Below are 20919 nucleotides of genomic sequence, written 5' to 3' on the forward strand. Positions count from 1 at the left end.
TTGCCTGTATATCTTATTGACAATCACCGAGCCACATCCCGCAAACACCACAAAGAAGGTCCCAATTGTCTCTGCAATGATCTAAATACCAAAGAGGAACGAATAAACAAAATTGCCCGGGGCGTCTTTGAGAGAGCTCTAAACTTTTGGACGAGGCATACGTAGTACGCCGAATGGCAGAAAGAATCTAGCGGTCATGACAAGGCGCATGATGCGCTTCCTCTATTTCACGCAACTTAACTGTCGTAATTCCCTGTCATTCCGAAACGAAAATTGATTGACGTTCAGAGCACCTTGCTTTAAGAAATCACCAAAAAGTCTGGTCCATTTGAAAGCAAGTTCCGACGTGCGGACAGATGTTTGACGAAGAAATCACCAAAGAGTCGGCTTTGTGACAGTTCCAGAGAGAGGAGCGGAACATCAGGACAGAGATTAGAGGGAGCTTTTGAGGAAGGAGATGAAATACAAAGAAATATTTAGTTCTTATACAAATTCCAAGATCACCGCCTCAGAGCCTGAAGAGGAAACTGCACGCCAGCCAATGCAACCGGTGGCCATCCAAATTTTAGTTACTGGACGTAATCATCCATAGGAAGCTATTCTTCTAAGGCAAGCAATGGCCGGGACATGTGCCGAATTGACGGTGTCTCAGTTGAGGCATGCAGAAGGGATATCTATGGCCTACGTTTTTCGTTTTTTAATCCAACTTGAGATTATAATTCCACCAAAAATCGATACCGAAACATTGAGAAGGTCTGAAATCAAGCTAAAAACAAGAAAAGAAGCTCATTCTTCCAAATAATACGTGAAACCTAGATGGGTCTTATAGCGTCATCAACGAGGGAGAAGAATCAACCAGATTGGGAATAAGGTTAAAGATTTTTTAACTTTACTCCCTAAAAGGTGGAATAAAGAAGAAAATAGAGGGATTTGACACCACCTGTCGTTGATGACATCGTAAGCACTTCCATTAGGGCATCAATCTGATGCCATAGGGTAAATTCACTCTGGCATGGGCGATTCAACTTATCGCCAAAGAGTTTCCAATTCTGTAACTGTTTGTCGACAAGATTTTTAATGGAAATACCTTTTGACCTGGCGATGTTTACCCAGAATCAGATGCACGCCCAATGAAATTTTTTAAGTAAAAATAAATTGGACACTTAAGGCCTAGTAGTGGATTATCACACCTGCATCTTCTGTTTGCGTGAAACTAAGTCCCTATATCATGTTCTCATTCAATTATTCGAGTTGTCAAAGCAAATATGCAACTCTGCTTTACTTCTGTTTCAATTGGTCTTTCTTTGTAATCTCACCGTCAGCGGAGTCTATTTTATAGGATTAGATTTTCCCAACCTGACAAAGTCTTCCCCGACTCGAACCTAACCTGCTGAACGCACCCTCGAGTTATTGAATTCTTGCCCGTTCAGGTGATTTCATTAGAACGCGGATTTTACAACGGGATCAATCTGTTTCCAAATTGTTCACATCGAACGGTTTTTCCATGATTAGGCGGCAGAGTCCATTTTTTGCCCCGGATTCCTTGTCGAAGATGGGGAAATTTTCTTCTCAAGAAGATCCGAGGAATTGAATTTCTGTCGTAAGAACTAAGAACCCTCGCTTTTTATTTCAAAGACTAATGAACAAGAATACATGATACACTTACAGCTTATTTTTAGAAAACAGCGGGCAGAAAACGAAACAACATACACAGGACTAACCCATCCCCCAAGACACTCAAGAAGACCAAATACTCACCAATCACCTGATACCAACGGTAACGATGGCCTGGACTGGCATGACCCCTATCTTATTGGTGCCGTGTGCTTTCATCTTCTTCTTCTTCTTCTTCTTGCTTCTTCTTTGTGAAACTGAAAACAAACTACTTCACTTGGGAGGAACTTCTGATGTACAGGTAGTAAGAGGCAGCTCGTTTGGTGTACACACTAAAGCCCTTCGTTGTAGATGTCTCAAGCTCTGCTCCATGCTGACTTGAACCATCTCTGCTAGCATCTTCTTTGCCTTCCCACATCGATCTTCACCATCTATCTGAGAAACAATGTTACTAACAATATTTTCTAGCGTGTCAGCCTGAAGCTCTGATCTAGGGTAAGGAGAATCTCTCAGTAACTGCAATAACATTCGTGCTTTAGATTGAGACTTGGGAGTACCCTGAACAGTGAGCTGGAGGAGACCTGGAATTGCTCCTTCATTCAGAATTGCTTCCCTGTATCTGGCTCGATCACTCTCGCACATAGTTAGAAGGGCTCCAACCGCGTGTTCTCTGCTTTGTAGTGAGCCATCTTCAAGTACTTCAACCACTGTAAGAACTCCACCTTCCTCAGCTGTTAAAGCAGTCCTCGCCTCATCAAAGTTCAACAAGGATTCTAACAAGGCACTACACTTTTCAGCTGTTTTTGAGGACTTTTTGCAGCTTCTGAGCAAGTTTATTAGGGGAGGGATCACTTGAAACGAGAGAATGGCATTGAGGTTCTTCGGGAGCGTGGATAAATTGTAAAGGGCCATCAGTGCATCCACTTTGGCTTGTTGTGTCCCATCTCTTAGGACCTGGACAAGAAGACGAATGGCACCAGAGGCACTGATTGTTGGTTTGTTTATCGAGGAAGCGGAGAGCGTCAGCAGTGCCGCAGTTGCATATTCTCGTAAAGTTAAATCATGCGACTGCAAGAAACGGATAAGTGGGTCCAGTGCACCGGCATCCACAATCTTGATCTTGTTTCTGTGAAAGCCAACGAAGGAAACATTCAGAATCAAACTCATGCGAATTCAGCTGTACAGAAGTTGAAGCCAGATCAAATTACTATACATTAGAACTTTGAAGCCCAACTTGCTTTTGCTACCTGTTAGATCTTATGTAAGATTGCATCACTGTATAATGTCAAAACTGATATGTGATCAAAGAAAAATGAAGGACGTGCACAATTAACCCTGCTTCTAGTTCTACTTAGACAACATGACTGGCAACCATCAGCAGGCAAGGGAAAAGATGACCTCAAGCTTTAGAACCTCTAGATAGCTACACAATTAATATGTTCAAACTGAGTAATCACTAAGTTAGAAATTTGTCTCTCTGTAGAACGATAGTAACTTGACCAAGTGAAAGCCTAGATATGTTGGAATTGTATGAAACATCCCCAAATCGAAGAGCAGTCATTATCCTTATCAGTGTCCATACTCGCAGAAAGAGATTACTGTCAACATGTTTATGGGCAGAGAACAATAGCCATATCCAAAAGAACCAGTTCATTAAGACTCCTCTGTTCTACCCTCCCTAAACCTCTCAAAAATTGAAACATGGATAATTTCAAGTCATCTGTTCTTTGATTTCTACCAAGCTTTTGTAATCCTTAGAGAATCCAAATTAAGTACAATTCTAAAATTTAGTGATAACATACCATGTTGACTTGTCTGGTTCATTGGAGCATATGAAAAATTGCAATCCTAACTGGTCCATTTGCTAGTTCGATTAAACAAGTTATGGAATATTCAGAATTTCCTAATGCCTACCTGACTTTCTGCAAGATTAAAGCACTGATAGTATCTAATATGATTTAAATTAATCAGGAATTGCCCATATCCCTCCGTTTCAAGTTGTCAACGTGACATAGAAATTACTTTTATTTTAATAACAAATATTTTGTTGGTAAATATTGCAACTTAACACTCATCTTTCGGGAAATTTCATGGATTAGAACCCTATTATTAAGTCTAGCTTGTATTCATGTTGAAGTTCAAAAAAATTTATATTTCAAAAACAAACTAGTGGGGATTTACTAGTTTTACAACTTAGGAGTTCGTTGCAAGTAAACGAGCATAGTCTAATAATCAACTAGAAGAGGCAGGTTTATATTACTATATACGAAAAGAGCTAGTTGATGCACAATTTCCCACAAAAATGAAGTAAAAAGAGGAAAAGGGAAAGGGAAAAGGTGACAAGGAAGAGTAACACGGAAGAAAAGTTAATTCTCGTAGGAGAAAAGTAATCGATAAAATTTTGAGTTAGTACAAAGCAGAATCACTCTCGGACTCCACAGATGACAAATCCCGATATCTACTAAAAAGACCATAAAACTTGGACGAACTAAGTCGAGACATTTTATAATCATCAAATCTTTCCGTGACAGAAAACAAATTCATCTTTATTCTAAAAGCTCGAACTTTCAGTACCAAGTCAATAAGCCGCAACCTATTTAAAATTCCAAATTTCATAGGTAAAACAAGAAAACGCCCCCACAAACCCATCTATCCTCACGTGTGATTCATAGCTGCAATCCTTGAGCTTCGGCCAAGAATTTAGCTCCAAATTTCTCTTCTAGACTCCATTGGAAAAAGACAAGGAAATAACAATTTTCTGCCGACAAACAACCCAAGGTCCTGTGAATGCAGCTAACAAGTATAACTGAGAAGAAATAGACTATCCCAAGCTTCTTCTTTTAAAACCCAAGACTCAACATCATTTATTCGAAAAATACACGAAACAATCAATAGGCGAGAAACCAACCTTTCGTCCTTCACGGCAAGATTCAAAAGAGCAAGAAGAGCCGACTCGTTGCAATCGAAATTCTCCGACCGGAGAATTGAGACCAATGGTTCTATGGCGTCCGAGAACAGCCGCCGGTGCTTGGAAGATGTCTTCGTCAATCTCCGAATCTCCCGCGCCCCTTCAACCTTCAAGCTCCGGTCATCAGAGAGAATCAATTGCACGGTCTGTTGAACGATTGCCGGAATTCTGACGAAATTCTCGCCGGAATTCTGACAGTCCGACGATTCCATACCCTCTCGAAGCCTCGCCCGGAAGAAACAGACAGAGAGGACAAGCACAGCAGTTGGTTTTAGAGCGAGAAAGATCTGAGGCGGAATAGATTTTTAATCTTCTTGAAGTTAACGCCGTCTATTTTGTTAGATTGACGTGAGGGCGCCATTAAGCAACTGACGTGGACCGCGCCCGCCCGCTTCCGGGACTCTTGTCGGTTAGTTTGTTTCAGTTAGATTTGGAAATTGGATCCGTTGCAATCATAAATCTCAAATTGCACACGGTTCCTTCATTCACCGACCCGAACCGGACCTCTTTTGGCGGCTTGAGAATTAGCCCTGCGTATCCTGGCTCTCCGAGTAAGGACATGATAGTAATTTCAAGGAGCCAATATCGTGACGGCCGTTGTTCCGGAGGACAGAAAAAGATGTGGCTTTGTCGTCAAGAAAAGAGCCGTTAAGAGCGTAAACGCCCGTCCCGTCTATTAATAATCCATTTATTTATCTTTTTTTTTATTGGCTAGAGAGTTTTTTTGCAATTTCACCCAGATAAAGGTCTTACGTCAACCGATCGTCACATCATAGTTCGTGACGGCAACAGTGCTTCTTCGCTCCTTGTCACACATGTCCTGCCTGCAACTCACCACGTGCGGTGAGCCCCCCCGTTTGAATAATTTAATATTAATGTTCGCACCGCGAGCGCGCCTCTCTGCTGACAGCAACGTCTGGAGCTCGCGGATGGTGCGGCCGAATCCTCCGTGTATGATCTCACACTCGCCACGTCGCTCTTTTCTTCGCAGATCACTATTGGAGTATGCTTCAGATCCGGTCCAAGTCGGAGTGCCGAACCCGAATGAGGCAAACAAAAAAAAGCAAAAGCTGCGGCAGCGGCTTTCTCGTCATGTGTATCTTTTTATGATTCGATTAATCTAGTGAAGTCCGTGGACAGCGTGGGGGGGGGGGGAGGGGCCGTTTGCCTTTTCAATTAAAACCCCTTGTGTTTTGTTTAATCATGGCTTCTTGGAAACTCCATTATTCATTCGATAATAAAGATGTCAAAAGATAATTCACTTCCCACTTCGGAGATCCCCATTGGATGGTAGTAAAGATTAGTTTGATCCTCCTTATCTTTAACATCAAATAAAAGCAAATAATTGATGGGGCATTAATGTGGGCAGCTTCAATTCCATTGCATCAGATTGAGATGCCCGAATTACCCACGAGGACTTTTCTTTCGTCCAGTTTCATTTCTACTGCTACATGCCCAAATTTCATTTTATTAGCATTAACTAATCAAAAAAAGGGTAAGAGCATAGAGATAATTAACCCTTTCTTTGAGTAATTCAATAGAAATGCAGGTATTAATTAATTTGAAATTATGATCAATCGTACCAATTTAACGTGGCAAGGTCTTGAATAATATCTAAGTAATCAAAGTGAAGAAAACACGTGGAGAATTTTAATTGAACGATGGCCGACATCGAACTCGAAAGTCCCAATCCCACCTACCCGAAATTTATACCAAGCTCAGGAGGTAGGCTCTTGTACCAGTCCGCAGCAGACAGCTGCTTCAACGAATTGGATGGTGGAGACTTGAACGGGCGTTTTTATAGCTTCCAAAGAGATTTCATTAAAGAATTTCACTGAAAATATTTTGTTATATTTATTTTTTTCCGCCGCAAATGGTCAATAAAAGTCGGAGAGAGTTAGGCCATCGTTGTTAAGACTTTCAAAGGGATTTTTCATTTCAGGGTCAGAAGAATCGACAGAGATCGTTAGCTGTTTATAGTCTCGCAGTTTTTTCAAATACAGGCTTTCGACTTGAAACTTCAACAGCCAGTTTCTAATGTGCAATTTCCTCTTTCCGAGTTTCGATCACGAGTAACGGAATCGACCATCAGAGCTAATAATAAAAAAAACCGAGTCCGTAAACCATCTATGTGTCCGAAGAAAGACTAGCAAGTCCCAATAGCCATATTTTGCAGAAAATAAACCAAGAAATGCTACAATAACATCATATCTCAATCACAACCCGACCCGGCTTCTGCTCTTTTATCTTCCAGAATAGACTTCGTTTTGGGTTGAGTTTCAACGAAAAAAATCGACAAGGGGAACCTCTTTTCTCTGCGTTTGCAGTTATGGGCCATGCAGAAACCGTTCCGTGCCTCGGCCTTGCGTATTCCGTTCATGGTGGAGGATAAGAAGATTGATACATGAAGTGGCAGTTTAGGCACTGATTTCTACATCTTAGCAGTGAAGGGTATTGCTTGGTCATAGGCTTACAATGGTTTCAAAGACTTGCACTGTCAAATGGAATCTCACTGAGCATTCTTTGAGTTTGATTAAGGTGATCAAGTAGGGGGGGGGGGGGGGGGGGGGGGGGGGATGAAACATCTCTCTCGTAGCACCCGTGGCTAGCATAACAAATGCTGTTCATCTCGATTTTGGGTGGCATCTCTACTCTGCCAAGCCCAGAATGTGCACCTCTTGATGCTGTCATACCAGTCTTATGGTATTTTGATAAATTATTTCCGGAGCCTAAGGAGGTGTTCTTCAGTTTGCAAGCATGATCGCAGCATACCCTGTTGACCCGTTATTCTTGGTGCCCGACCATCTAATGAGCGCCCATACCGATACCCATACAGAATGCAGAAATTAAGAGATTAGTTCAAGGGAGTTTTACTGTATTATCTAATTTATTTAAAATTAGTTACACAAATAACTAATTTTTTAATTTAATATCATAAATACCTAACTTTGACTAATCAATAGCATATGAGTACAGTCAAAAATAACACCCAAAGAGTCTAACACCGGCCACATCATCTAGAAGCCACATTAACCTCCATGTACGATGCCACTTCATCCTACCATGTCATCGAAAAATATTTAAAATATATATTAATCGTTTAAAAATATTTTTTAGATTTAAAAAAATAAATATTTTTATATATATTATAAAAAATTTAAAAGTTTTGAAAATATTTTTTGAGTTAAATATCGTTTTTAAAAATAAATTAAAAAATTAGAAATATTTTGAAATATAAGGTAATAAAACATGTACCGATAAATTAGATTTTTAAACTCTAAAATAAAAATTTATATAATATTTAAATAAAAATATTTTACATCGCTACTAAAAGGTGTTAAATAGGTAGGAATAAAAATTTTAATAAAATAAAATATGAATATTTTTATTATAAAAAAATAAGGTAGAAAATTTGTACCAACAAATAAGAATTTTAAAAACAATTATTTTTTAATAAATATTGTATTAAATTAAATAACATCTTAAATTAAGATAATTACATTAAGGTATTAAGGTATTAAGTAAAATAAGGTACAAATTACATACAAAATTAAATAATTAATAATCAAATTTTATAACTTTTATTATATTTAAGTGAAGGTAATGAAATGAAATGTGTAAGAGTTTTTAAAATCAGAAATTAATGTTTTTTAAATGTTTTGAATTACAAAATAAACTAAATCAATCATGAAAAGAAAACAAGAGAAAAAAGGTAAACTGACGTGGAGGGCGTATGTGGCATCCTACTTGGAGGAAGTTGTGGCTTCCCGATGACATGGCAGGTGACACGTCGTTAAACTCTTCAGGTTGATGTGGCAAGATGACATGACACCATATAACCGATCAAAGTTTACGTGTTATCTTTGATTATACATATGTGCAATCGACATATCAAAATTGGGTATTTGTGATATTAAGTTAAAAAGTTAGTTATTTGTGTTATTAGTTTTAAAAATATGGACAATAAAATTCCCTTAGTTAAGCATATGTTATAAGACGCTTAATGTAATTACTGTCAAGGACAAATTTCCTATTGCTCGAATACAAGAGTTGTTAGATGCGTTGCATGGACCTGCCATTTTTACTATACTCCCTCCATCTTCCAAGATCTCATGAATATCACTTTTAGGCCCCATTTGTAATATGAAAAAGCATTGTGATAATTCTCTCTAGCAGGTGTGGTGTATCCATGTAGATCCGCATGAACTCGAAGCGATTGATTGTCTCTTGGCCTACCCTACTCCCACTACAATTGCAGTTTTGCGGATTTATTGGCCTGACAAGGTATTACAAGTGATTTATTAAGAACTATGGCGTTATTGGTCTCACATAGACAAACGAGGCTTCTAAAGCTTTTTAGGACCTCAAGTCTACTACTCATAAATTTAGCAGATTAATTACAACTCGTCTTTCCTCTCATAAAAAGAAGGCTCCTACTTCCCAAATAGGGGAAATCGCTAAGAAACTACAATGGGGCAGTGGGCTTTCCGTGGTCTTGTTCACTTTTCACGCGATTGACATTCAGAGCATTCAGCAGAACTGGTGAAGGTATCTTTGCATTCCATCATCTCTTCCAAGTTCAAATTACTTTGTTTTCAACTTTCTCTGTGCTCTGCATGCGTGCTGCGTCAAGCAATTACTTTTGACTCGGTGAGAAAACAAATCTCATCTTGGTCGGAGTTTCTTATCCTTTATATGAAGTTTCTACACGAGAGTGTGAAATCAAGCGATGCGGTTTTCATTTTTCTACAGAAACAGCATTAGCGTCCAGTAGTGTGGTTGCCTTTTTGTCCCTCCGCTTCCCCGTCTTTTCGCTGCTGCTTGTCTTCGATGCTTGATAAGTCGTCCTCTTCTCATCTATTTTAAATCCTAGCAGTTGCCAGAAAACTGCGAATGGGATAGCAGCGCAAAATTGACAAATACGACACCCAAAAAAGCACAAATTTGACAAATAAGACACCTAAAACAGCACAAATTTGACTCCTGAAACATTCTCCTCGGCCATCAAGAAATAACGAACGATGTCCTAGACAAACTCTACCCAGAAAAGCCGGCCTTGTTAAACTTAAACCACTGAAGAGGGATCCAAATTCATATTCAAATCCCGATGGTTCTCATCCGGTGGTTCTGGATGAGAAGCTCGAAGCAAACTATTCCTTTGCTTATCTTCAGTAGCATATTTTGCCGGCCGCTGACGACTCCAACCATCGGTTAACTCCTAACAACAATAACAAAATGTGCGCTTCAAGACTAAACAGTTCATCGTTTAAGGTAGATAGCAAAAAACAGTTGAAATGGTGACAGTGAACAGAAACATACTCCGCTTCACGTACTTACCAACTACTATCAGAACCAAATATTAAATGCTCCCATCGACCTCCCTTTACTACAATGCCTGAGCATTCATTGTTTCCTTGTGAATTAAGGAAAGGCTGTCAAGTGAAATCAATTAGGAAATCAATGTTCCAGCGGCTTCCCTTTAAACTCTTCTTCTTCTTCTTCGAAATATTTATATTCCGCTCGTCACATTATTTTATTGACCCAATTAACGTAAGCACTGAAAATCCAGTCTCCCCGGAGTTTTATTTCTCCTGCTTGCTCGCTTTAATGGATTTCAATTTCGTTTTTCAAGTCTCGTCATCTTTTGATTTTCCCCGATCAACCAAAGTGCTCAAAGCTGGTAACCGGTATTTTCTTGATTCAAAAAATGTTGAAGGATTAATTTTTATACGAAAAATCATTTGGTGTGAAAAATGCAAAACGGGTAAGACATGGGTCACGTTGTGTCATTGGCAGTTAACATTCTGGTTCTATATAATTACAGGGAATAAACATGGGTTTACTTATATTTTAATAAGGGAGGTCAGAGTGGCAAGGTAGACCAAAGTGGGCTCACCCTCGGCTGCTTTTCCTGACCTTTGCATCTTTTTTGTTTCTCTTCTTATATAAAGTCGAGACTCGCTCGCTTCCTGTTTGCATTCGACCAAGTCGCGGATTTTTTTTTTTTCTGGTTTCTTTGCTCTCACGTCGGGTCTGATAAAACCGCGGGAGATATGGAAATTGTGCCCTTCTATCAGAGCTTGAAGAGGTACTGGAGGAGGAGAAGGTACCAGAGACTGGACGGAGCAGGCGGAAAAAAGAACCTGAGAATCGTCCGACTCGGGACCAACACTCGCCGAACATGGAAGCTCCGACCGTTTCGAAAGCTTCGTCTTCGTTTTCGACTCCTATCGCCCTTGAGCATCTTGACTCGCTTCAGAGACGCCTACGTGGACGCGATGCTGGGAATGGCGGGCAAGAGTCATGGGTTGCAGAGCTCGGGAACAAATATGATGACGGGGAAGCGCATCCCCCAGGCCCTGCCAGTTAAGACGGAGAAGGGAAAACTTTTTGAAGACAGACTGCTGTTCGAGATTTGCAAGCAGATCGGGGCTTCCAGGGAAGTCACTGCGGTTTGACATCGAACGAGTATCTTCATTCTTTCAAAAAAAAATTTCTATTAAACTGGAAGAAAGGAAAATGGTTTCCACTTCGAAAATCCCGAAGGCGTTCAATGTCGCTTTTCTGATCTTCTCCTTTTATCAGTTGCAAATCGTTGAAGTGATGTACCTGGAATAGATCATGTTAACTGCAGACTTGGGAGTGGGAGTTTCCGCGTAGAGAAACCTATCCATGTAACTACATTAAAATTTCCGTGAGGTTTCTACTATTTTGGTGGTTACAGTGACTCTCTTCTTTGTCAATCTTCATGCATGGTTAACTGCCGCTTCTTTTCCTCGAATCTTTCAAGTGATTTCATATGATACAGTTCTTTGTTTACTACGTTCGTGAAATTTCCTTTTAGCTGTTTTTTGTCCTGCATCAGTTGCCGTCTTCTACTTCAAGGTACAAGCATCCATTAATGGACTTTAATGGGTTTGGTAGGAGAGATGGACATTAACTTCCTGTGTACTCATCGAATCGGTTGCAAACTTGCAATCCGCACCTCAGAAGTCTGAGCTCTGTATTATCCTATTTCTTTTTGCATCAGAAAGTAGTCCGACAATGAACACTATCCATGTCCTGCTCTCGACCTAATCACAGCATGCTTAACCTCCGTTTAATACTTTTAAATAATTAATATATGTCAGTATCTGAAATTCTGTATACTACATGGCACCGTAAAAATCCAACAGATATTGGCTAGAAAGAGGGCGTGCTATGTTATTCTTGTTCTCTGGAGAGGCCGATACAAAACCCTATTAAGTAACCCCAAAACTGCCGAGGTCAAAATTCTACTGTCAATCATGGCAGACTCTGGATGTGGGTCTTGTGCCACAATTTCAACACTCCACACTCTCGCCTCCCGCCCAGTTAGAAATTTCGTCTACAGTTCTGAACTCCCGTCAGATAGCAAACACACGATAAATTTGAGAACGCAAAATGAGGGATAAGTAGTCATGACATCAGCAGCGCACCTTCATTCTTTTTAACTTCGAGCTCAAACTTTTCCTTTCGTAGAATCAACCATTACTTCAGACCCACCAAAGATTCGTCTCAAATTAACCTCATTACAAGTGGTAGATTCTGATTTCTAACTATTGCAGTTTTGGTACAAGTGGTAGATTCTGATTTCTGACTATTGTTGTTTCTGATTGTGCTGCTTAGTATGGTACAGTAATAAGTCTTTGTCGTTGACGAGGGTCATCTCACTCAGCATTGTACCACAATTAAAGAGAAAGAGACTTTGACTCTGTAAAAATTCGTATATATATGATATTAGCTAATTAGTTAGTCTTTCATAACAATAGGACTCCTTTGAATCACCCTTCAGTTTAGGTATTTTTGTTATAAATTTGTATATCAATATGACTCTAAATCAATACAAAATCATGGTTCAGTTTAATCAACAATAGTATTTCATATGGTATTAGAGCAACTCATTAATCCTCTTCTCTATATTTGCTCTCTTATGGAATTTCTTTTTTTTCGAGATATCTTGTTCTTCCTCTCCACCCGTAATATCATATCTGCAATAGCCATTGGCACCGGTGACGGTGCCGGCAACTCACTGTTCTTCAGCAACTTGTTCAAGCCTTTATTGCCATCAACTGTTCATCCTCTGTCGCCTACACTAGCCTGTCCAGTGCGACAGAGGCCGCCCAGGCGCTAAAGCGCAACCACCGCTCCCGACTGTATCAACGGGAAGTCGAAGACAAAGTGCACACACATAAAAGAGCTGGCAGGAAAGAAAAAAGAGGAAAAAAAAATCTCTCACGCTTGAAAATTGCCTGCTCACTGTTTTTAGTTCCAGCTCACTGCCTATTTTACGTCAGTTAACTCGGCCATATCAATCTCTATGACTACTATAAACGAAACTCCTAATGCTCCAGTATATTCAACAATATTCAACACCAACGAATTTCATCTTATTACCATCAATATTTCTACACAAATTCATCTCTACCAACTCTCTCATTGAACCTTCAGTTTGAAACTCTCTTCATCGTGTATGATCTCCTTGGGTACAATTATGACTCTAAACCTTATCCACTAAAGACGCTCACTATAAACCTCTCTCCAAATCCAGCTTACAATGTATTGATCTGACAAGATCAATAGATCCTTAATGCCCTCATCGACTCTCCGTCTCCTACAATTATCCCATTCATTGTTGGAGCCACCACCTCTCGAGAAACATAAACTATTGTTGCCAATACATATGCTAAACTATCTCATGGATGCATTAAACAAGTCAATAATCTTCTAAAAAATCTCACCAAAAGTACTATGAATATCACTGAATTTATTCAATATATTAAGTCATGTGCAGATGAGTTTACCATACTAGGAACACCAATGGATGAAGAAGATCATAACAATTAATATTTAAACTATTTTCTCCCTTAGCAAAATATGTTTTTTGTTTTGTGAATCTCTCAATACGATTTTCTTTATGGATGAGTTTCCTCTCTCATCCCATAAACCTCTCTCCAAAGAAAGCACTTGCTGACTTAGGTGGGGGATGAAGTTAACATAAGGAGTTCAAAACAAAAGATAAGAAAGGAAAGAACAGATGGGGTGTTTCAGACCACGGTTTTCTTACAATATTAATGCTCTGTCGAGACAGCATATTTTCCCAGAGCTTTGGTCGTATCGTATTCCAGAGATGGGTTGTTCTTCAACTATATATTTAATGTACAAGAGCTGGACCGTCCTTGCTGCCCTCTGCCAACTCCCAACCAGGCCAATACTTTAGGTAGGTGATCGAGTGAACAACATTAAGATGAGCGAAGTGACTGAGCCAATTTCATCGACCAGTGCGGCCAGACTTGTATTGGGTAGCAAACCATTAAGTTGGCCGTTCTCGCCTTAAATGCTGAAGTGATGAAATAAATATGATCGGCTTTTCATATGAGTGACAACCAAGTGACAATAACTTTTTAATAGCTGCAATTGAATAGGTCCTGTGAACAGGCCCACCTTACCTGTGATGCACACCATTGTTAGCGTGGCTCGGGAATGAGACTCGATTCATTGTCCTGAAATCCCAAGTTAGATCAGCCGAGTCAGGTCGATTCGCTCGACCCATTACCCGAGTCAATAAAAAAAATCTTATATAATTAGCTGAATATACTTAATGATTTTCGGGATATAAACTTAGTATTCTAATTAGTCTTATTATTATTAACAATAATAATTTAGTTAATAATTATTATTAGCTATTGTTTTTAATAAAATATTTTTATTATTTTATATTATATTTTATTATGGGAATAATTACTACCCTCTAATTAAATTAGTTTTTATTTTATATAATATTTATATTTTTAATTTTAAATAAATCAAACACTAAAAGCACCCACCAACATCAAATTCATTAATCATATTAATGAAAAAAATAACTAAAGAGACTTAAGTTAAAAAAGAAAAAGAGCAGGAAAGAGGAAGATCCGAAGGAGAAGAAGATTGAAGGTAGACCTGGCGATAGGTGTCTGGATCTGGAGACCGGGAACCAGTGAGCGTTGGCTGATGTTGATTTGGTGTAGACAACATTAAAAAATGGGAAGTTTGGCCATAAATTTCATTGGAAGGGAAGAAATAGCTGAAGAGATCGGAGAAGATGGGAAAGCCACAAATTGACAGATTTCAGTGCAATGCTGAAATGGTAAGGGAAGGAGGTACAACGGAAAAACTCAAATTTAGTGTTTTTTCCAGTTGAAAGAGGATTGACGAGTCAGATCATTAACTCGAATTCGGGAGTCACGAATTGCCTATTGATCTGAATTTCAATTCTAGAGCAATTCTATACATACTAACCCCACTCCCTTTAATGAAGCATGTTTGAGAGTGAATTGAGACGTCAAAGACCAAATAGAGCTTTGATGTAATTAAAATAGCCAGTATTCTTCTTCATCAAGGTGTGCGGTCACTAATACAATTTAGTGTGTGTGTAATGAAAAATGCAGTGGAAAATAATTTTTTGTGTTAGTGTATAGTGAAAAATTATACCGAAAAGTATATAAAAAATTTATTAATAAAATATTTTAATATATTTAACTTATATAAGATAGTTTTTATTTAAATTTGTATTGATAATTTAAAATAGATTTTAATTTGTCTGGATTAATAAAAAAATTAATTTTTGATTAATTTTAATTATTTAATTATATAAAAATAAAATACTTAAATAAGTTTTACTTTTATAATATCCAAATGCATAATCAAATTTTTACTTTTTAATATCTAAAAATTCTCACTCTTAAAATATTAATTTAATATAATATTAAAAATCATAATTTATGTAAATAAAAAAGAGGGTATGTTATTATAAAAAGTTACTTTTATGGATTTAATTTTATAAGATAGTTTTATTTAACTAAACTAAAATATATTTTAACTTGTTTTAAATTAATAAATAATTAAAAATAAAACAATATTTATTTAATTAAACATATAAAAATAAAATGATTAAAAAAATCCTTACTTTTATAATATCCAAATTTAAATCAAATTATTACTTTTACAATATCTAAATTCTAACTCTTAAAATAGTCATTAAATATAATATTCAAATAATGAATTTTTATAAATAAAAAAGGTATTTTATTATATAAATTTAATTTAATAGATTTAAATTTTATTTTAAATAGTTCTATTTGACCAAACTAAAATAAATCTTAACTTGTTTTAAATTAATAAATAATTTTAAGAAATAATTTTTAATTATTTTTTGTTAAATAAATAAAAATAAAATGATTAAAAAATTCTTACTTTTATAATATCCAAATACTTGATCAAATTTTTAATTTTTAATATCTAAATTCTCACTCTTAAATTAGAAATCAAATATAATATTAAAAGTATGAACTTATATAAATAAAAAAAGGAAATTTTATTTTAAAAATGATTATGATTGATTTAATTTTGTAAGATAATTTTATTTAACTATTATGTTAATAAATTAAGATAATTTTAATTAGTTTTAATTAATTAATTAATTAGTTTATTTTAATTAAATATAAAATAAAATACTTAAACAAATTATTAATTTATAAAATTTAAATGCAAGAGTGAGAGGAATAATCAGCAAAACAAAAGCGAGAGATTAAGTGAGTGCGCAAGTGAAAATGAATTTACTAGCCTTCGGGAGTGATTTTATTTTTACTTATTTTTCTTAAAAATGAGTGAAAGTGAATTACCTAGGTAGTTTACTGCACTCGCGCATAAAAATGAGTGAAAATGAATTACCTAGGTAGTTTACTGCACTCGCGAGATTTTGGGTTATTTTCATTAGTGAACGTACTTTTAATTTCAATTTCAGAGTGCACCCCGTGGGCACGCACTTGCGCTTTGTGTTTCCTGGTCTTTACACCGATCAATGCCACCGTGCCCCCGCCTGCTCGAACTGGAGACTGGATTCAAATTTCAACCGTCTCAATTCTCAAATGCAGAACGATCTGATCCGACTCGTTGCAGGCTTGCAGCTGTAATTTAATTGTTCAATTGCCACCGGACCCGAATACGCGCCCTTTTCGAATTTCGATTATTCAACCAGGCTTGGGTTTCCAACGTCTACGATACTTGCTTGTTACACCCTTACATTCTGTTTTTTTACTTTTATAGCGAGAGGGTTTTCTGGTTTTCTCGTGTATCCTTCCGCCTTCTCTGCTCTTTATTTTGGCCGAGGGCTTGAAAAGTTCGAAATCGATTCGACAGTTGCACTGGTGCAGTAGCGGTAACGAAGAAGTGTTGGCTCCATCAGAACTCGGAACGCACGAATATGGTACAGGTTTGTCCTCCTTTATTTCTCATCGCCTTTTTTCTAGGTTTTCTGATTAAAACATTTTTGCTGTTTTGTAGGAAGAACCAGCTGAGGAACTTGAACCGTTGTTCGACTACAGTCGTATTCAGCCAATTGATTTCGTCTACCTTGACGGTAAATTTGCATTATTTGTTCATCCTTCTACAGTATATAAAATCTATTTGTTTGTCCAATTTTTCGGCTCGATCTGCAGAAGATTGTTCGGATTCCAGTTCTTTTACCGAAACAAAGCGGAAGAGGCACCCCGCTGTCAATCCTTTGGTAGGTTCAGTCAAACAATTTATGTGGTGCTTCTTTTGGGGGCTTTGATTTTTATTGCTATCTATTAATTAAAATTCTCTGACAACGACGACAACATTCTTTATAATTCGTATAAAATGTTAGGCGGAAAATGATAAAACGAGTAGCGAAGTTGTGCAAGTTTCTGAAGACGACGAGAAAGAAGAAGATTGGCTACCCCCGCCTCCGAAGAAACTTGCTACTGATGTGGGATTAAAAGGCGATTCAACCATACAAGAATTGAGGTTTTTGAATTTATTTACAGTTTACATCTGCATTTTTGTGTAGTTTGGGTTTAGTTCATTGGTGGTTTTAAAAACTTGTGAATAGAACTTTAATATGTAATTGTTGTCGTTGATGAACTGTTTATATACGTATTCAGAGTTGAGTAATAGGATATGCAGTTTTGTAGCACATTTAATTAGAGGAGAGATACCACTAGCATGTCACTCTTTGGCAGCTTAAGTAGGGAGCCTACGTTTCCATCTTCAGTGTGCTTGCTTTAGTTATTTTATCCCAACTTACTCTAGAAAGTACACGGGCATTTGATGCATATTGCTTGTGTTTGTCTTTTGAATCCTGAGCACCATGCCCTACAGAGACTTGAAACCCCGGTGTGGCAATTGAGCCCAATTCTCTACAATGCATATATCTTGCAAAAATCGTATTGCACTTTAGTTCATATTCACTTGTTCCTATCAAATTATTGACTGAATTGTGTAGTGACACTAGGCACTCTATAGTTGCTTCTTGTTGATTCAGCGTATTTATGATTTTGCAATGACTTTTCTCTTTCTATCTTTACGTGGTCATTGTGATTTTATGGATGTCTGAATTAAACTCCTTATGTCTAAACTCAGGCCTTGGAGAGGTGATTTACCACAAGGATACCTTACAACTGATTGATATGGATGGCAGTGAATGAGAATGTTCACCCTGACCTTTGTTTTGCTTACAGAGGATAAAATTGCTATTTGGAAAATCAGATTAAATGACAAACATAGAGTAGCCTTTAAGTTCTTGTTAGCTTGGACTGTATGAGGAGATCATGAGTTTCAGGCTTAATAAAATGCAATCTCTACAAAGATTTGTGTGGTAGATAAAGACAGTGTAAAGCAGTTCATCCTCTGAACCTATCTCTCTTTCAGCATGAGTTATACTGGATGTAACTTCATTCACACACTGGTTTACTAGGACCAGTGAACCAAACAATAAATTCCGTATTATTGGTCCTATATATTTTTTTTTGTGGAATCCTGATCTGTAGGAAGATGTAATGAGTAATCAGTTTGCTAAAACAGCCTTTGCTGTTGGCTTCTTTAACAGATGACACCGTTTTGAATTGCCTGCATATAGAAGTTGCCTGAATGTATTATATAGAAGTCAAATGGGGAGCCTGTTTTATGCTGTTGCTGATGTTTGCTGGTCAGACTAATTTTGCCAAACTTTAATTTCTAGGAAACATGTTTTTTTATGGCATGGAAAATTTTTAGGATACATTGCTGAGTCCATTTTAAAGTGAGGGTAGAAAAAGAGTTGACTAATGGTCACACAATCTGTAGGACTGATTAAATCATGAGAATAATCCATTGCGTCCTTTGTTAATTTCAGCTTCTTGAATATGTCTGTTATCTTCTATCCTTGCTCTTATTTGTTTGATATGACTTGCACCATTTTATTTCACTTCATTTTATTTATTTATTCATTTGCTGCATTTCAACTCTTACCTTTTGTTTTTTAAGATGTATAGGTTAAAAAAGGAGGAGTTGGCATCATTCGCTCAATCTGCGGAAGAGCTATTACGAGAAGTTGAGGAGGCTGCAAGAAGAGAAGTTATATCCTCTGCAAAACCTGCTCCAGAACATGATGAAGAATTGGAGTTCAAGGCTAAAGAGAAGAGACAAAAGGTCATTATCAGTATTCAGGACAAGGATGGGGTTAAGCCGTTCCGCATGTACATGGTATGGCCTTACATTAACCGAGTTGTCCCTTTTTTACTTTTCTTTTGTAGTAGGTCAAAGCTATCCAGTCTCAAGTACCAAGTTGTTCTGAAAGAGAGGGATGTTTTAACTTTTGAATTTATGTCACTTGGTAGGATGACAAGTTCGAGAGGCTCTTTACAATGTATGCGGAGAAAGTTAAGGCTAGTCTAGAGAAATTGGTATTCTCTTTTGACGGGGACAAAGTCAACCCTTTGGCAACACCAGGGACCTTAGGCATGGAGGATGAGGATATAATTGAAGTGCACCGCAAGTTGACTTAACCTCTATAAGACCTTGGCCGTTGGCCAAGATCTTATTATTAAGCCTCCGTAAATTTTGCCATTTCTAGGGCTACGCTGTATGACCTTGCTTGTTAAGAAATCTTTTTGCACTGTTCTGTTGCAAGTTTGATATTTTATTTTTAGATGTTCTGCAAATGTATAGAAGTTAAGGGTTGGGTTCACAGTAAATGCAATTTCTATTATCTAAGGAATGATGCCTGTGTTAGGGATATGCTGATTATACTGCAATACAGTGGGTTTTGCATTCTCCTGGATAGGTTTTGCAGGCATTGGATGTATGATCTCTCCACTTTGTGGCATTTGTTTCAACTTTAGATCAATCACGATCTTTAGTTTCTTGTTTTTCACAAACTTCCTAAATGTCGTCAGGAAATTGCAACTGCACTCTTATGGCAATTATACTTTCATTTTGTCTTGACTGATGTGTTGGTCTCCTCTCACCCCTGCCCCTTATTTGTCTCTCTCTATTTCTTTCGCTTGCTAGTCTTTCGGCAAGTAAACGAGTAAACAAGGGGTGTTAAACAATGTTCCAGAAAGACATCAACCCTGATCCACAGTTTTTTTCCTCGTCAAAATAAATTTATTTTTTAAAGACTAATATTTTTCCTCGCAAAACCTATCAAGATAATGTCTATATTTTCTAATTATTTCATTATGCCCAAAAGGTTAAGAAAGAAAAGCATGGGTGGACGTATTCATGATAAGTACCTCACATATTTACACCTGTATTAACTGATACAAGGGTGAGGTTTGTTTCTCGATACACCTGATACGTGTCGGGTTTCGAGTTCCCTGATACATATTAAGGATCCGATAAATCCACTGCTGGTACAAGGGACGGAGAACCTGACAGATAGCACCGACGAATAGCTGCTCGACCACGTGAAGCCGTCAACAACCCAAGTGATAATGGGAAGAGCCAGAGCAAGAAACCTGAACAACCCAAGCGATAACGCTGAGAGCCAGAAGCGGATCTGCAACGGGCTGGAGCTGGACACTTCGCCCATACGCCCGTCGCTGTCGTCCTTACAGGCCTCCACGCCGCGACAAGGCTTGGCTTTCCTTTTTATTCTCTTGCCATCTCTAAAGTCTTAAGCGCCCATTGGCTCTCGCCTCTTACTTTTTGGATCACATCCATCCAACCTTTTGAACATCGGATAAGCCAGTTGATCCACGTGGCTTTACCACGTCAGACTATTAGGCCCACCCGATAGCCACGTTATCGGTTCATGATCTCTACATTGGCCCTTGTTTCTCTGTGCGACTTGTCAAAGCACCTCTCCTCTGCTTCCCGCATCCCTCTTAGCTCTGGGAAAACAGCAGATAATTTCCCTCCAAGCTTTCCTTTACTTCTCACAATTTCTCGGAAAAAAATGGAGCTGAATTCTGTTTCTGAATGGCTATTCTAGCTGCTCGGTTTCAATATTTGGCGCTTCGTTGGAACTTGAAGTTCTGCGGGATTCGATATAG

At 37.9% G+C, this 20919-nt stretch overlaps 2 protein-coding genes and 1 long non-coding RNA gene across 4 annotated transcripts; 2 read left to right on the forward strand and 1 right to left on the reverse strand.

Annotated features, from left to right (window-relative positions):
* Nucleotides 1-1607: 1607 nt before the first annotated feature.
* On the reverse strand, nt 1608-4830 carry LOC137936785 (U-box domain-containing protein 4-like). The gene is made up of 2 exons (XM_068781662.1): nt 4523-4830; nt 1608-2740 (listed from the first exon to the last, which is right to left on the reverse strand). The coding sequence occupies exons 1-2, from the start codon at nt 4792-4794 to the stop codon at nt 1888-1890; spliced, it is 1125 nt and encodes a 374-aa protein (XP_068637763.1). The 5' UTR covers nt 4795-4830; the 3' UTR covers nt 1608-1887.
* Nucleotides 4831-9050: 4220 nt separating this feature from the next.
* Nucleotides 9051-11309, forward strand: LOC137937677 (uncharacterized). Its single transcript, XR_011109635.1, has 2 exons — nt 9051-9130; nt 10407-11309. It is a non-coding gene; the product is annotated as an uncharacterized lncRNA (long non-coding RNA).
* Nucleotides 11310-16536: 5227 nt separating this feature from the next.
* Nucleotides 16537-19789, forward strand: LOC137936951 (uncharacterized). 2 transcript variants are annotated; one of them, XM_068781933.1, is made up of 6 exons: nt 16537-16853; nt 16925-17000; nt 17080-17147; nt 17271-17410; nt 18916-19126; nt 19261-19789. In XM_068781933.1, exons 1-6 carry the CDS (start codon nt 16845-16847, stop codon nt 19426-19428), a joined length of 672 nt encoding a protein of 223 aa, XP_068638034.1. In that variant the 5' UTR covers nt 16537-16844; the 3' UTR covers nt 19429-19789. The 2 variants fall into 2 exon arrangements, with proteins under 2 accessions (XP_068638034.1, XP_068638035.1); XM_068781934.1 differs by having other exon boundaries at nt 16539-16847; nt 19261-19788.
* The last annotated feature ends 1130 nt before the right edge of the window (nt 19790-20919 follow it).

This window comes from Aristolochia californica, unplaced genomic scaffold (genome assembly GCF_029961685.1).
Source record: "Aristolochia californica isolate CCGP_79_NKW_82.1479 unplaced genomic scaffold, dmAriCali1.0.hap1 SCAF_7, whole genome shotgun sequence".
Classification (NCBI taxonomy): domain Eukaryota; kingdom Viridiplantae; phylum Streptophyta; class Magnoliopsida; order Piperales; family Aristolochiaceae; genus Aristolochia; species Aristolochia californica.

Coding starts and splice junctions, on each gene's coding strand:
- LOC137936951 (XM_068781933.1), top strand. Junction 17,001..17,079: donor TGATTTCGTCTACCTTGACG/GTAAATTTGCAT, acceptor CTCGATCTGCAG/AAGATTGTTCGGATTCCAGT. Junction 17,411..18,915: donor TCAACCATACAAGAATTGAG/GTTTTTGAATTT, acceptor TAAGATGTATAG/GTTAAAAAAGGAGGAGTTGG.
- LOC137936785 (XM_068781662.1), bottom strand. CDS start 4,794: ATGGAATCGTCGGACTGTCAGAATTCCGGCGAGAATTTCGTCAGAATT. Junction 2,741..4,522: donor CTTGCCGTGAAGGACGAAAG/GTTGGTTTCTCG, acceptor TGGCTTTCACAG/AAACAAGATCAAGATTGTGG.